Source organism: Vidua chalybeata, chromosome Z (genome assembly GCF_026979565.1).
Source record: "Vidua chalybeata isolate OUT-0048 chromosome Z, bVidCha1 merged haplotype, whole genome shotgun sequence".
Taxonomy (NCBI): domain Eukaryota; kingdom Metazoa; phylum Chordata; class Aves; order Passeriformes; family Viduidae; genus Vidua; species Vidua chalybeata.
Window position 1 is genome coordinate 64,471,172 of NC_071570.1, and position 17,030 is coordinate 64,488,201.

Below are 17,030 nucleotides of genomic sequence, written 5' to 3' on the forward strand. Positions count from 1 at the left end.
AAAATAGTTTTATTTTCAACACATCATCTTATTTTAGGAAAAAAATACTAGCAAGAGTAAACAAAAAGTTTTTTATCAATATATGAATGGATTCATTCTCTCTTCAATGGTTTAACAGTGTCCTGTAAACGGAAGAAGAAATATATGGCAATCTGTAAAGAATGTCTACATATAAATTCAAAAATGCCACACGAGTATTAACATAGCTTTCCTTGGAACCTGCAAGTCCAGGTAGCAGTCAGAAACTAAAATACAGGTTAAATCTTTAGAGTTCACTACTCCCTTTCCAGCCTTGCACTGACACCACCATCAGAGTCTGCTCCTATTTATTAAGAGTGCTCCTACAGTATTCCCAAACACTGACATATGTATTACTTTTATAATAACTCCAATCTAAGTAACAGTTTATGCGTATTAGGTTAAAAAGTGTTTCCAAGCACTTGCTGACTAGATAATGAAAGTCAGCTCAAGAATAGCCAAATCATTAACCGGTGACGATGGTACACTGAAATTGCAAAGCAATGACTTGCACTGCAGCTGAAATCCGATGCTGCAGCTGGCTAGCCAGCTACAGAAGCTGGGAAGGAACACAGGCCCATCCAGAGCAGGAACATGTACTCCTGAGTGGTAAACTGTTTTTTCCACAAAGAAAGGCCCAGGCACTTTCAGAGGCAACATTGTGCCTGTGAAACACCCACCATGCTCCAAAAGGAGTCTGCAATTAATTTTACATTTAGCCTATCAGTCTGCACATCTCAGTCAAACACCCTCTCTTTCCATGACACAGATATTTGCTTTTACTTTCCTCATGTGAAAAAACAAAAAAGTCCATAAAACCAAGAGCTTATTTTTTTTACATTTCTGCAAAGCCAATACACCAATATGCCTTGCAGAAATTGTCAACAGTTCCAGCAGATTTCTCAGTGCCTCAGTGTTGCAATACATAGAAGGATATAACTTAATACTGGAACAGAAGATCAGATTTACAATGTCTCTTTCAGGACAATCCTGCTGCTTACTTCATATTCTTTGGAGCTGATGAACTGATAAAAGTTAATGCATTTATATCAGTCAAATAGCATGAAAAACAACACATCACCACCTGCTACTTATCACCAGTGTGGACGGAATGTCATTAGACTATGTAATAAATTTACTTTCTTAGCATACTTCTCCCTGGCATCAAAGCTCAGTATCCACAACTAAGAAATGTGCTTTTCTTCTTATTTGCTTGCACATATAAGGCACATGTACCACAGTGAAAGGAATGGTGAATGAACTGATGATTTAGTTTTCCCCTGTGGTTATTGTTGCACTTCATAACTATAATATAAATGACTTGACTTTGATTTAAAAAAAAAAAAATCATACCAAATATCTATACGAGGACTGCAGAAGAGTTATCATAATTTATATTAAATTACTTTAAAGTAGTAAGACTTTTTTCCTGTTTATAATGTTACATTGAATTGGTAGGCTCCTTTCAGTAACAGACTTCTACTCAACATGAGTTAATTTGAAATTAACCACCGTAGTGCAAAATCAAACCAGAATCTCCACTCCAGTTCAACACTTTATGGTGGTGTCTTTCGAGACCTACTAATTCAACTGTCAATAGTAGCAGATGGAAGTCTACTAATAAATTCTAGGCCTTTGGATTTTTCAAGCCATATTATATATTTATTTGAGTAAGTCCTTAAGCAATTTACAGTTAGAGAAACAAGTAAAAGTGAATATAATTGATGCAATTGATGCTGAATCGTTTAGTATAATTTCTGACTATCTAGAATGCTTAAACTCTAAAGTAACTGTGGAATATTTGTAATAGACAAACTTCTGTGTAAAGACCTGAAAACTCAGGAAGTATTTCAAAATACTGAAAAGGTAGCCTTCATTCATGTATTACTTTGGTATTTAGGTTTTGTGTGTTACAATGAAAGAACAAAGCAGTGACTCCAACAATTAATTTTTGGACCTTTAATCTGCATTACATGGAAGGAAAAGCAAGCAGAAAAGGTGAGTTAACCCAATTAATAACTGGCAAGATGAATAGCATCAGCTGTACAGGACTGCCACTTCATAGCATTCCACAGGTAACATCTGTGGCTGAAAAGGAAAGGAAAGATGGTTGGTTAAGGAAAGGAACCAGTTGTCTTGCTTTTGAAGAGTTACAGGTTTATTCTGGCGGTGTAACACAACGTATGTCAGAGAAAATGTGGTTTAACTCATTTTACCCCAGTGAACTTCACATACTTCAATAGGGCTTGGGATGTAAGTAGAGGTGTATGTTCATTCAATTTGACTTAGTGTACTCTTTATCTCAAAATGAAAGAGTTATGCTGGATTATACTTATGCTTTAAGAGTGTAGATAACTGCAGTAAAAAAATTCAGCCAATCCTGCCCCTGACCTAGAACAGGGAGCCTTCCATCACCTGAATGCATAGAACTAACAGCATCTCCTTAATCTGGGCAGAGATCAGGAAACTACAAAAATACATTCAAAGAAACTACTTAAGTATCCCTCTCAAGTATTACCCTTTTAAGATTCTTTTCCTAACCAAGGCTTTGGTGTAGATAGGTAATCAGTTTTCCAGCTCAAATGAATTCAAGATCAAGTTAACAACTGCAATTATAGTCCCTCAGTCTGTCAGAGAGAATGTATCTTTTTTCCTCCTGCTATGCAGAAACTTTCTAGTGAGAGAAGAAGAAAGAGATCTGAAATTAAATCAGTTTCTACAAGACCATGCAAAATGAGTTGTAAATACCTACTTTGGCTAAGGTTTCCCTACAGATCTTAATAAACCCCAAAAAACTAAAAATCAATAAATTAGCACTGGCCTAAGTTACAGACCAGTAACAAAATATATGCAAACTGAAAACAATTGCACTAGATTATATATACTCTGACTGCCTTTGAACAGAGAGCTCGGAACAAAATGGAAAAAAAAAAAAAAAAAAAAAAAAACAAAAAACACAAAAAAAAACCACAAAAACAAACAAACAAAAAAAAACACCACAAAGAAAAAGAAAACTGAAAGTATGGTGTGGGAAGAGACCTGACCTTAAAAAAAAAAAAAATTTGTACCTAATAGTATCAAATTCAAATTCTTCCAACTCTTTCTTTTCTAGGAAGCTGACAGATTCTACCACCTTGCTGTTGATTTGCTGGAACAGAAAACCACATTAAAGAAGCACCTGTCTGGCTAACTCAAGGAGAAGAAAATACAGATCCTTTCCCATTCAAAGTGATATTGAGATAACTTCAGATTTAAGCCGAAGAGTGGTAATAAGGGAAGAAGACAGATGAGGTAAAATGGAAAGGAAAAAAGGGAAGGTTTCTTCAGAGACTGCCAAGATTGTTTTCTTTAATAAAAAATTGCACCTTTCCCTGTCTCACTGGAAGCAACCAAAAGCCTGGAAAAGAAATTCCATGTAGACAGACTCCGTGGAACTTAACCTTTTATGAAATAGACTAATATAGAAAAATTCTCTTTGCTCTTGCTTTTTGATAAGCACAGTCATTATCAAGCAGTAGTTACCATAGAGCAGAGCTATGTCCGACATACTGGACTAGAGTATAGTGCATTTTATGACTAAAATCATTGGAAGTTCTCATTATAAAAACATTAATGGAAAGCCAGTACCAGACATCAAAAACATACACAGGCAGTATGGTGAACCTAAAAATCTACTTAATTCTCTTGTGACAACCCTTGACAAAAGCAATGATAACCACACCAAGTATTCACTGCTGTAATGTATAAGCATCTTTTATAGAAAAATACTTACATATATCTGGATCTTTACTTTTCTTTGTTTTGTTACTAAGACTTATCTCAAATCTATTAATATCAGATGAAAGATCACTAGGAGAAAAGACAAAGAACCTCAATTAATACTATACATGGCTGGCATTTAAGCTTTTCCTAATTTCATTTCAATCCCGAGTTCTCATTATCAGCCACTTATATTAGCAAAGACAGGTGCCTACAGAAAATTCTGCCCATACAGAATTTGTCTGAAAGGTTGCTGCTGTATAAGCACATACACAGTATTTTTTAAAAGACTGTAGAACTATAAACAAGTGTTAAGAATCTTAAATCCAATACAAATTAAAAGTGAAATTCACTAATTCAAGATAATTAAAACTTACTCAAAGACAAATTCTTCAGACCACACAGGGTTCTGTCCTTCCCTGATGTGTGTTTTTGCTACCTGGACACTGTTCAGGTAGATGTTACAATATGGATTTGTAAAATGCTTTACTGGGAGTGTATGAGCTTCTTCTACATGCAAAATGAGACTGCTGACCTGAAAAAAAAAATAAACTATTTATTTTTTGTTGCTAAAATACAAAGCACATGAATGAATTATTTTATTATTATTATTTTATATTATTATTAATCCTCTATGCAGAGGATTAATGTTAATATGTGAATACTGAATACCAAACTCCTTATTAGAAGAGTAAAGACAAAAGGCATTGGAATATTTAAGAAGCATAAGGAACAAAGTAAGAGTAACTAAAAAAAATGCTGAAAACAAATATCCAGACCCATGTTTTTAAGGCAGCTTGGATTTTTATTTTAAAATCATTTTTGAGGCAATCGGATTTGCAAATAGCAACTTTTGCAGACATAGAAAATTTTACTGAAATGGAAGACTGGCACTTTGAGTAAGAGCCATGGACAATTCCAAATACAGTCGTTTATTATTTGGTGCTTTCCTAACAGATTATGTAAAAATTCTGTTGTGCAACACATTACATTGTATTCCTTTATGCAGATAAACACTGTTTTTGCTTTTTGAAAAAATTAATTCCCTTTTTGTTTGGATTTTGCACATTGAAGCTCCCAACTGCACCTGTCAGTAAATTCACCTAATTTAGTTCACTGATTCAGAAGTATCCAAACTTCTTGAAAGTTCACAACCGAACAGATGTGGTTTATTACTTTTTATTCACCAATTTTTTTCCATTCTCTACTGCCTGTAACAAATTACTATATTCAATGTTCCTAAGATTAAATCATATCAGGAATCCTTAAAATATTTCCCTGTTATTCTCCAATCATTACAGACATAGCTAATTAAGACTGATTGCCCTCTCTCTCTGAAGAAATTTTGGCATATATGGCATTTTCAAGAGGCAAACAGAAATTAACACAAGCTTGGCTCAGCATGTATTTGTTACATAAAATTAATATCATTAGTTAAATAATTACATTTTATGTAAATAAAATGTAAATAATAGGTGTTTTATGTATGTGTCATATAATTTTTTTTAAATTTTTTTGTTTACATGTCATATGAATTTTAAAAATTTCCCATATGAGGTATATTCGAAGAGCTGCTGACTTTTTAGATTTTTTTTCAGGATTTGCTACTGTTGAAAGGAAGAATTCTGAGACTCATTAATATAATTTTGCACAGAGGAGGCAAAATACTCCTCCACATGCACCTCCAACGCCACAATATCAGCTTCACCTGACGCAGACGTTTATTTGATGATCCTGGACTGGTTTTTCTTAAACTGCAAAACACCTGCAGAGCTTTCATCCAGTCCTAAGAGAGAAAGATGCAGAAGAATGTAATGACACCAAGTCAGATACAGCTTCTTGCAGTGGAACAGACATATCTGCAAAAAGTACCTGAATTTTCACTTTAGCTTGGCAAAACCTAAGTTTTCTGTAATTCCACAATACAAAAGTCTGAATATTAAAGCAAATTTATTATCATTACTAAGCAAAACCTCATAAAGAATTTGCAAATCTGAACCTCTTTTTTTTAGAATTATCGAGCATTACTAATGGATATACAGTGTGACCTTTGCCAATTTTCCAGAGTAGTGATACTACAAGAAATTGCAAATTGTATATAAAATTAAGAAAAAGTTGTTTGCTTCTGAGAAAATTACATTTAACAAGCCAAACTGGTCTGATTATTCTCTCCAGTGCTCCCATATGGCAGTCACAACACTGTATACTTCAAACAAAAACTGAACAATTAACAGATAAACATAAAGCATTTATCCAACATTCTCCAGTTTGTCTTTGGAAGGTGGAAGATATATTATAGCCTCATTCACTAGTTACTGTCTCCCAACCATTAAATCCTGTACAATTCTTGCAAAGCACAAAATTTAGGTTTTGACAACAGTCTTCTCTTCAGTCAGTATCTCAAAGATCTGCTATCTACTCTCAAAGTACAATTTTACAATGTCATTAAAACCCCCACAAAACTGCTTCAATCATTCTTCACAGCATCTTCCATATCTTAAAAATACAAGAATATGTACTGCATCTATTCTGAGCTTTGTGAGTTAGGCTTCAGCTTTCAAATCCTTCCAAGGAAAAGCTTTCCGCTACATCCTACCAAGTTTCTATTTTTCTGTAAAATGTTAGAAAGTAAAGAAAGCTGAGCTTTCTCAAAAGATAGATATTTGTAAACTTTTCTGGGCCAAAGCCATATTATAAAGAAACCTGAAACAACTGTGTTCTGTGTAAACACAGTGAACAGCTTGTAAAGCACTTTGAAAACCAAATTAAACCAAATGTTCAGAAAACAAAACAGGATATTCTGTCGTCTAGAAAATGAAAGATTTTACAGATGTAACAAAAATTAAGGAGCATGGAATTTAATTTATATATTCTCAATTATGACACAGCATACTGCTTCTCAAATACAGTACACTGACAGTTGTATGATAAATTCCACTACATAATTCTTATGTCATCTCTGCAAACTTAACAATTGGCATTAATTTAAAAAGAAAATCTGTGCTTTCCTTTATATACAGCACACAAAAAATACTATATTTATATAGACTTCATGCTCTGGTGAATACAGTCTGTTATGAGTGCTCTAAAAAGCTTTCATAATAACATCAAATGCAAAGCTTGACTTCTAATGCAACGCATACATCAGAGCTGTGAACTTGCAGAGCTTAAAACTTAAACAAGAACATTGTATCATTTTAGATACAATCTACTGGTAAAATAATTTCTCAGAAGTAGGCTTCTATCCCACAATTCTTAATCAGTGAGCATAACTGTTAAGAGAGCTAGTAACTAAAGATACCATATAAACCCAGAAAACCTTACACTGTGCCACATCAGGGCCAAAAACTATGCATGACTACCAGTTTATATACATGGCAAATAACTGGAAAAGGCAGTTCAATGCACTTTGGTCGCTGGGCACACATACGTGCATTGGCATTTTATTTATTTCACTCTGAAGTAAAACTCTCACTTACTGTGCTGTGTTTTATAACATGGAAAAGACCTGGAGAGTAAGTTTTTTCTTCTGAATTGAACTATATCAAAAAACATCTATGCTCTCCAGAAACAGGTAACAGAAAATAATGGAAGTTCTGCGCATGGGACCTGACTGGAATTTGTCAAAACTGAAACCCTGAAGAACAGGTAATAGAGGTGCTAGATTTTCAGCACCAACCTTCCCCCTCAGAGATTTGCTACCAGTTCATTTTAACACCTGCTTTATAATCACTAAATATTTGTGATACATTTGCTTCCTGTTTCAGAAGGGCAACATCACTGAAAGACACAATATTAAAAGTTACTTTTTTTACACTTAGCATATAAAAGCTCTCACCTGTGCTTGTTCTGGAGTTTCGCCTGCAAAGTAAAAGATGTAATGCTCTTCACTAAAGTGCTGAACTACTATCTGAAAACAGTTTGGCCTTAAAAATAAAAAAAACCAACAAAAATTAAGTTTAATTCATCTTCACATATTAACAGACACCTTCACTTGATCTGTGCCAAAACAAAGTTTACACTGAACTAACAGATTTCTCCTGTTTGTCTGTAAGGTGCATTGAATAATTGCATCAATTTTTGTTCACCTACATGTTACCATCACAAATGGAAAGAGGAAGACTTCCAACAAGATTTATCAGATCTTCAAAAACTGCATTTTGGTTTTGAATGTATTGTGTCATTTTAAGAAAAGTACAGTACATGCAGCCTGCTTCAGATATTGACACATTTTTAGAATGGTGTGTACTGAACAGGGATGTATGCTGGCTTATAGCTAAGGCAAAAAACTAGGCATCTCAAAACACTTGTCAACAAGGATTATTCCTAGAGAGTTTAAAAGCAGTGTAAGTTCAGCATTATTTCACAATCAGTTAATCATACATGAAGGATTTTTCTTTCAGGAAACAGTATTAACCTAAGGAATCCCCTATAGGAATGTGTCCCACAGCTCTCATGACCAGTAAAATGTGTACTGGATCATACACAAACATTTGAGCGTATGTGACACAAACCTCTACAACCTTAAATGCTGCAGAAGTACAGACTTCACTGTACTTCTGAAGAAAGGGCAGAGACAGTTTTTTATCAGCTACTTGAAGTGCAGGAGGAACTCTGTCTCAACTTCAGTTCCTCACTAACAAGCTTCCTAAGCTGCTGCAACCACACATGTCCTCCTACACACCTGTAAGTACCACCCAGCACCCAACTTTACTCCAACCCACAACACAGGGTTTCTAAAAAGCTATTTAGGAGAAAGAAACAGAATGTTTATTGATTACAATATATACTAAAGCTTCCTGCCTAGTTGTCAACTACATAGGGAACTTTTTAGTATTTTTTTAAAATAATCTTTATCTCTATCTGTGCTTCTCATTCCAGTAGTTAGATGTTGGAGTTTTTTTCAAAATTATTATACAGATTTTAAAAACCCACAAACAGACAAAGCAAAGCATCAGTCTTTGTAGATCAAGAAATGCCACTAAGGTTAAACATCTGTCTCTAGTTTTTTCACAAAGTAACTAGAAGTTGACTATATGTAGTTTTTCAATAAATATTAAGATCTGTAGGATAGCCAGAATTTCTAACTTCTATCACTTATTATATAAGTAAATATAGTTATTTCTTCTATAAAGTTCTGTAATATAGGCCAGTGGAGTTGTTTTTGTAACTACCAATGAAAAAATACATAAATGCTCTTCTTAATTTCTAGTAATATCTAAAAGACTTCTGATTCTCAACTTTCTTGCTGATAATTGTCCCTTGTGGTCAGCATATTTTGAATATCAAATATTACAGTAAGTGAGAGTTGATGTGTAAGTAACTCTGAGTATAGCAATTGTGCAAAAACAATCTCTGAGGACATTTACTTATATGAATTAGTATACTACAAACAAAATACTTGTTTTTAAATAGAAAAACTCCTACAGACTTCTAACCAAGTTAGCTTTCAAATACCTACCAAAATAATATAGAACTTCTAGAATTTAAAAAATCCTTTATCTTATTAACTCTTGGTGCAATAGGATTAAAAAAACTCGATGTCCTACCTGCCAAATAAACTGTCATGTACTCCATAGACAGAACACACACTAAGGTCTATTAGTCCTTTGGGTTTTGTGGCTCGTTTTTCACTTTCAAAATAAATAAGCTGGGCATCATTTCCCTCTAATATAAAGTACAAGTTTTTCCATCTCTTTCCTTTACCTGTACAAGAATCAAGCAAATGGTTACACTACTGTCTAAGTACTGTCTAAAACAACAAGTAAATTTTGTAAATTAAGGAAACAGAAGAGGACAGTAAAGCTTCTGTCAAATTCCAAAGAGAAGAACAATGTACAGATAATCATGCTTGAGTTATAAAATCAGTGTACACATTCAATTTTACACAACATCTGACTAAAACCAGATCCTCTTCACAGGTGCAGGCAGAGTTGCAAAAGATTCTTCAAATATCCTCAGTGCTTTCAACAGCATTAAGCAAGTGCATGTGAGCTGCCCCAATAGTGAGCTCCTCTCAGTGTTATGCCTGTATCTATACAGATTGCAAATAGTGACAGTGTGGACCCCATTCACTAGATTTTTTTTAAGAAATGTACTCTTGGCATTAGAAAGTTACTCCTAAACTCTGACCATTGATTGCGTTACAATACTTTAAAAGATACAGCTGAAGAACAGAAATGGAAATATTTTATATGCAAACTTAAATCAGAATCAACCTGCAAGCACAACCACATATAAGAATTTGGCTGGTTCCACTTGCTGCAGAGAAAAGTTCTTTGAATTACAACAGATTAGGAGCATTCTGCAACAAATTAATGCTTAAATCAGAGTACCATTTAGAAAAAAACTTTTCAGCCTTTATTTTACACAAATCATCATAAATTCACTGTGGCCTCAAGAAACTAGTAGCAGCATTGTTTTCAAAAACACAAATGTAACACTAATTTATTATACTATGACTTCTAGATGGAAGAGTGATTTTATTGCATTTAGTCCATATACACTATGTGCATCTCTCTACAAAAGAGTACTCCAATTTGCCTCTTTTAGCCTGATTTTTCCAAGTCATTCCCATTTCATTCTTCCTTACTCCACGGCATCTCTCTACACCTCTCAGAACAAGCCTTCTCAAAAAATTCTTCCCTTATTCTGTTCAGAAGGTATAGTTTGGGATGGTTTGGGTTTTTTTTAATGTCTCTTGTATTAGGCTATATGTAAACTCATACCTTCTTTCTTGCATTTGGTCACTATCCAGATTACCACCTGTAACTTATCCTTCTTGTCATTTGCAGAAATCTTGTTATTGATACCATTTTTCTGTGTCCATTAATGCTGATTTTTCCAAAAAGTAGAAATATAACACTCGGCAAGAGACCAGCTTCCTCAAAACTTCAAAGACTTGTTCAATGGAAATTCTTCAGGGTAATACTGAAGGTTACACTGAAATAAGTCAAGCTGTCAGCTTTTAATGTGCTTATTATATGTTATGCTGTGTCAGCATTAGAACCTTGAAAAATCACTATATCCTTTATATGGCAGACTGTGCATTTTAAATTTAAGACTGAAAACATACAACCTGACTTGGAATAACAAAATTAACCAACTGTTCTCTGCAGTGAATGTACAGATGTACACTATTCTAGCTCTCTCAAACCTCTATCAGCTAGAACTTAGTGAGTTCAATATTAAGTACAAGCACTTTATGAAAATTTATTTCATTTCATGATTTTGAATGCTACCTTTGACAAGGATGCCTACTTTTTGTGCTGTGCTGATTTTTTCAGAACTGCCAACCAAAATTTTCATGCCACACATAATTTCATGTATCACATTGTTCTATTCATCTACTACTTAAGGAAAAAGATCTTTCACACTCCTTACACACTTTCTAGAACCTTTTGCCCACTTCAATTTTGCTCTCTCTAGTACCACTAAATTCACAAAATTCAGCTAAAAAGTGCTGATCTCCACTCCCTAGTGACCAACAATAGGGCATGAGGAAATGGAACAAAGTTGATGCAGGGAAATTTCATATTAGACCTTAGGAAAAAGTTCTTCACTAAGGAGGTGGCTGGTCCTTGGAACAGGGTACACAGGAAATGCTCACAGCCTGTCAGGGTTTAAGGAGCATCTAGATAATGCTCTGAGTCAGGTGGTTTAGTTTTCAGTGGAGCTGCAAGGAGCATGATCTTTATGACTCCCTTCCAATTTAAGATACTATATGATTCTATGATCCTTATCTGCTTTTCCTCTTCCTTTAAAAAAATAAAAGAGGCAAACATAACTCACTTTTTTTCAGAAGATAACCTTTTTTGACAATATTTTTATAAAAAGCATCCTTTGTTTTCCGACGAATTGTATTGTAGATTTCTTTTCCATCCACTGTATCATTAAGCACTTGTTCTTGGTGCTACAAAACATGTCAGAAAAACATACTTTAAGCTCAGAAATTGCCATTAAAAAATGTACCCTATGAAGCTGTGATCTCACTGAATGCTACCAACTCACTACTATTCTCTCATGCATTTTAGTAAAGCATTCATTTTTCATACAATACACATGCTAGAAATGTACTATAACTCTTTCCATACTTCCCAAACTGAAAGAAAACAAGGGTTTTCAATACAGACCAACTTCTACAAAGTAAATATTTTTCATGTAAAAACAAAAAACATGACCTTTCACTGTGATTTCACTGTGTTAATTTTTTTGAAGATTTATCTAGCTTCTTTGAAGATTTATCTAGCTTCTACTGTCTTCTACCAAAGCTCATAGGCCTGAGATACCATGGATAAACTCTGAAGCAACAAAAATGGTGCACATCATAATTAAAACTGACTTAAAGTGGCAGAGTCTCTCATTAATCTTATTAAAACTCACATGTTGTAACTGAGCAAAATTCAGAACAAGAGAAGAAAGGAAGAAATAAGAAACAGAAAAAAGATAAATTCCCACAAAAAAAGGTAGTATCTAGAAACGCAAGTAATAAATATGACCAAAACCCAAGCCAGGTCTGACCTTACTAAGTAAGATGATGAACAAAAGCTCTTTAGCTGTAAAAAAAGAAGAAAAGCAAGACTAAAAGTAAGTAAGGACATCACTGAGATTAGAAGAGACATATGAATTGGTTCTTACATAATATTCTACTTTTCCTCCTGTGCATATATCTACAAGAATTATGTTTTTGATCAAAACAACAATAGTAACATGAAAAATAATTTGGTAATACTAACAGGAATTACAGAACCTACAATGGAAGCTATATCCGTATGTTATGAAATGATAACATATAATGTAACATATGTCACATAACATGATTATCTGTCAAGAAAATGTCTCTAACGTAAGTGCACAAGGAGTAGTGCACAAAACAAGACATCTAGTGAAAAATACTTTTAAGCAAATATCATGCTATACACATGAATTCCATCAGATTGACTCTAAAATGATGCAAAACTGAATTCTTTTTCCTCCTCAAAAACAGAGTATGATGCTACATGCAAGGGAGGTAAAGCTGAACATTAACTGCACCACTGAGCACTAAATTTTCAAATAAAGTCACAAGTGCATCGGCTAGGTTAAAAGAATCTGAAGTACTCTCACATGAAAAATGAGTCAATGCAGAGTTTATTAATACAGAAACTGTAAGTTTCGTGTATGTGAAAAGTTAAAATGAAGACTTACTGCCATTATTAAAGAGGAATAATGAAGAAAGTTAGTAATTAAGTTTTCCAAGAAGCAGTCTCAGAATTCCTATTTGATTTCTGACCCATTCACATTACTGAGCACAAGTTAACAGCAGGAAACAATGAGGAAGCACCAAGGACACAACCCAATTAGCAGTATAGGAAAGACTGCAATAACGAGAAATATATCTCTTAGTGCAACATAGCAGTTACACCTGTCAATACTTACAGAAAATGAGACGTGAACAGCTGAGTCACTCATTGGAGGACTGGGCTGTGATACTGTTGGCTGTGCTAACATACTGGTGTCACAAAGATGGACTTAACTTCTGTCATGGCGTGTTTTGGTTTTGTGACTGAAACGGTATTGGTAACATACCAGTGTTCTGGCTCTTGTTGATTAGTACCTGTGTAGCCTCAAGACTTTCTCCATTTCCCACTATGCCCCCTTCCTCAGCAAGGTGGCCTGCTGGACAATATGCTGGGAGCAGAGATAGCCAGGACAGATGATGACAACTGATCAGAGGCATATTCCCTCTCATGTAACGTCATCATCAGCAATAAGCATGTGTGCACAGGGAGGTCTCAGAGGCATAAGTATACTTGTGAGAGGTGCTGAGTGTTTGCCTTTATATTACCCCTTTCTTTGCTTATAAAACAGTATTCATCTCAATCCAGGAGTTTTTTTTTGCTTTTGCCTCATTCCACAGGAAGAGGGAATGAGCAAACAAAGGTGCAGGTCCTTAGCAACTCACCAGGGTCAACCCACCACAGAAAATTACATGTATATTCGTTAAGTGCTTTCCAGAGGGAAAGCAAATTATGCATAACATGGTACTACTCTAAGTTGTTCTGGTACATGTTCAAGAAAGGTGAGCTCACACCAAAACTGGTAGCAGCAAGGCAACTATGAAAACATTACAGAGAGACAGGATCAGCTTCTGTGTGCTTAGATTGGTGAACAGAGGAAATGCTTTCATACTAATAAAAAAGATCCCACAAAGGGGTATGAATTGACTGCAACTCTCTTTAGGGAGGACAGGAAGAGCAAATTTCTGATTTCCACTGAAACAGAAAAGCTTGGGAACAGAAAAAGAAAAGAACAGGTACGTAAATTTTGTAACTAGCTATAAGCTCATGAGAAGCTAAATGTTGTGGTATACTTATTACTGGTGATCTCTTAGAATCAACTTCTACTATGGGGCAAGTGTGCTTCAGAACAAGTGCTGCAGTCCCAGCCCTGCAATCACTCCTGAAGCTTTTCGGTGTGTATAGGTTTCCTGTGACAGGAGAAAAACCCCAGACACAGCAGAGAGAAGAGCAGACTGGTTCCCTTTAATATGCGACTAAATCAAAGCATGAGCCCAGGAAAAGAGCCAGGGGCAGAGGGTGGAAGTCGAACACCTCATAGCATAGACAGAACTTACCATACTTTCTGTAGACTACAAGCCCAGTCTTCAGTAAGTGTATGTATTTGAAGATAAAACAAAAGAAACAGATGAGCTGAAAACATTGAAACTGTTGATGACTGTCTACTGGAGATGATGCTGTTTAACTACCACTCGTATCTCTGCTGTAATTTAGTTCATAAATTGATTTGACAGTGATTCAGTCTGTGACTTCAACATCAAAGGCTCAGAGATTAAATCCTACCTGCATTGGAACAGGATCTTTTAAGTAATATCCTTCAACAATCTGTTCTTTTCTGTAGTGCTCAATGATGTCAGCAATACTGTTCCAATAAAAAAAAGAATATTGAAAAGTTAAACACGTTAATTTTTCCACTGTTTGAGAATCTGCTTTTCCATAAAACCACAGAAAACATTCCCACAAAGTTTTTATTAAAATCAAGTGTTAATCTTATTTGAAAGGAATGAGGATTTACTAATAAACTGAAGTCAAGAAAGTTCACAAAACTGTATTCAGAATGTATTAATCCTAAACTCTACAAAATATTTTAATGACTTGCTTAAAATGTCAAATGAGGACGTGACCCTTTCCACATTCAGGTAGTACATGTGCATTACCCGCTTTCCAAGCAGGCTGAAAAATTGCTGTTTCATTGGCAATGATTTTCCAAGTTCTAGAGTAATTAGCTAAGTGGAATGGGGCATACTCTGAGTGAAGTGCAATCTCTTTCTAGGAGGACAGGAATAGAAAACAGAAAAGGTCTGTAGCAGAGTTTATACAGATTATGTCTGGACATCACTGAGCTATCCTTTTAAATACTCATATCAGTAGCACTCCTCTACAGGGAAGCATTCATTCTAGTCATAAGATTCAGACTGCAATTGCACCTGGAAGGCTCAGGAGAGAATTAGTGACACATACAAGCTGAAATTCAAGGCATTTAAGTTGCTGTAATTTATTTCCGCACTACGGAAATTTAAACTGTAGTAACAGTGCCATCAACAGAAATTAATCATTTATATGCAAAATATCCATCTAGAAAAAGAGCTAAGTAATTAAATAGATAAAAATATACTCTGTGATTTCTCTGTTCATGCATACTCAGCTGTGTGTACAAAGATACAAATAAGGCATGTGTGCAACACAGGAACAATAGCTGATACTGTAAAAAAATCTCAAAAACTTCTAAATAAAGCTGTATCAAGGTATCTTGGTTGGCTTTTCTATTTCATTCTGAAGCTATGATCTAGGCAAATTTGATAAAATTACCTTCCCATGTGTACTTTTATTTTTCAGATACGTAAAATGAGATTAATGTTTCTTTCAGTTTTAATGAAATCAAGTAATTAATTTCAATTTTTGCTGAGATGCTGTCTGCATATGCTGTTTTCTATGTAAGAATTTCAACTGTGTCACGCTACAAAAAACAATGACTCAGTCATTATATTTCACAGGTTGAAGAGCTACTACCAACATTTTCTAATCAATCAAACAGCATTATACAGATTTTCTCACTCATCAAATCAGGAATACCTTGACCTTCAATGCACTATCTCCTTCCTTGATAAAAATGTCATTACGAGTTCCTCAATGTAAGGAGCAGGTGCCTGCAAAATTTCTGCAATTTTGTAAAACGGGCTGAGGAATAAACTCAGTTGTATTTAAAAACTCCTTCTACAATTAGAGTAACATAGACTAGGATTCCAAGCCTTGATAGAGCACCTAACAGCTGCCTTCTTCATTATATGTTTGAACTTCCAGCAAATTTACCAACCTCATACACTCAAGAGATTTGAACTGAATATCATTTTAAGACTATAGTGATAATTCTCTCAAACATACAACAAAAATAAAGATTATCTTTGAGACTAAGGAAGATCTCTGGAAACTGTGTACCAAAATACTAAAAGAAATTCTTAAAGCACTTTGTCATAATTTATTGTTGCTTAACTTTAAAATCTTGTTTTCTGTTCAGCTGTATAGAATGTATAGAATAATCTACACACCAAGTGAATCCAGCACTATATTATAAAGTAATCTTAAGCAATAACAATGTAGTATCTTTCTGAAAGTGTACTATTTAATGCTACAAGCTCATTTGAGACTAATAAGAGTTCTGCTAACTTGATGATTAATTTGACATCACCAAGCGTGGTGGGGCTCCTGGCCTATCATCCTCCTCCTAAGCCATGCAACTAGAAATCGGCATTTACCTTCATGAAAGGTTGACCCTGCAGCTAGCCTAGTTTTCCGTAAGGATGGCTGGAGGCCAGACTGATTAATGAAGAAGGTATTCAAGCAGCCTGGGTGTGAAATGGGCATAGGTTCATAAGGACCCAATTATTTAGCCTCACAGCATCATGTCATATGAAAAAGTCCACTGAACTTAGTGAGGAGACCTTGACATTTTCTCAGACACACCAGCTGCTGAATCTCTATCCACTCAGAAGTGACAGAAATTCTCTACTGGGGTAAGAATGCCCTGGTTCTAGGTGAGCAGGACTGGAAGAATGCTGATTTTTTAAAGGCAGGCAATGACCTCTGTTTAAGGAGGAAAAGTGAATTTTCACTACTGAAAAATCTTCCAGATACAACAACTCTAAAAAAATACTATCAAAGATGGAGGTGTACTGATAGTTTCCCCATAAAAGGGGA

The 17,030-nt window shown here is 34.9% G+C and overlaps 1 protein-coding gene across 6 annotated transcripts in view; it reads right to left on the minus strand.

Annotated features, from left to right (window-relative positions):
• Nucleotides 1-17,030, minus strand: part of RASA1 (RAS p21 protein activator 1) — a 53,186-nt gene that overhangs the window by 10,887 nt on the left and 25,269 nt on the right. For all 6 annotated transcript variants that reach the window (XM_053932445.1, XM_053932448.1, XM_053932449.1 and 3 more), the window contains 7 exons: nt 14,619-14,697; nt 11,569-11,689; nt 9,327-9,483; nt 7,616-7,703; nt 5,486-5,563; nt 4,155-4,312; nt 3,791-3,867 (listed from right to left, as the gene is read on the minus strand). In XM_053932445.1, coding sequence (XP_053788420.1) covers nt 3,791-3,867; nt 4,155-4,312; nt 5,486-5,563; nt 7,616-7,703; nt 9,327-9,483; nt 11,569-11,689; nt 14,619-14,697 — 758 coding nt within the window. The remainder of the gene's footprint in view (nt 1-3,790; nt 3,868-4,154; nt 4,313-5,485; nt 5,564-7,615; nt 7,704-9,326; nt 9,484-11,568; nt 11,690-14,618; nt 14,698-17,030) is intronic.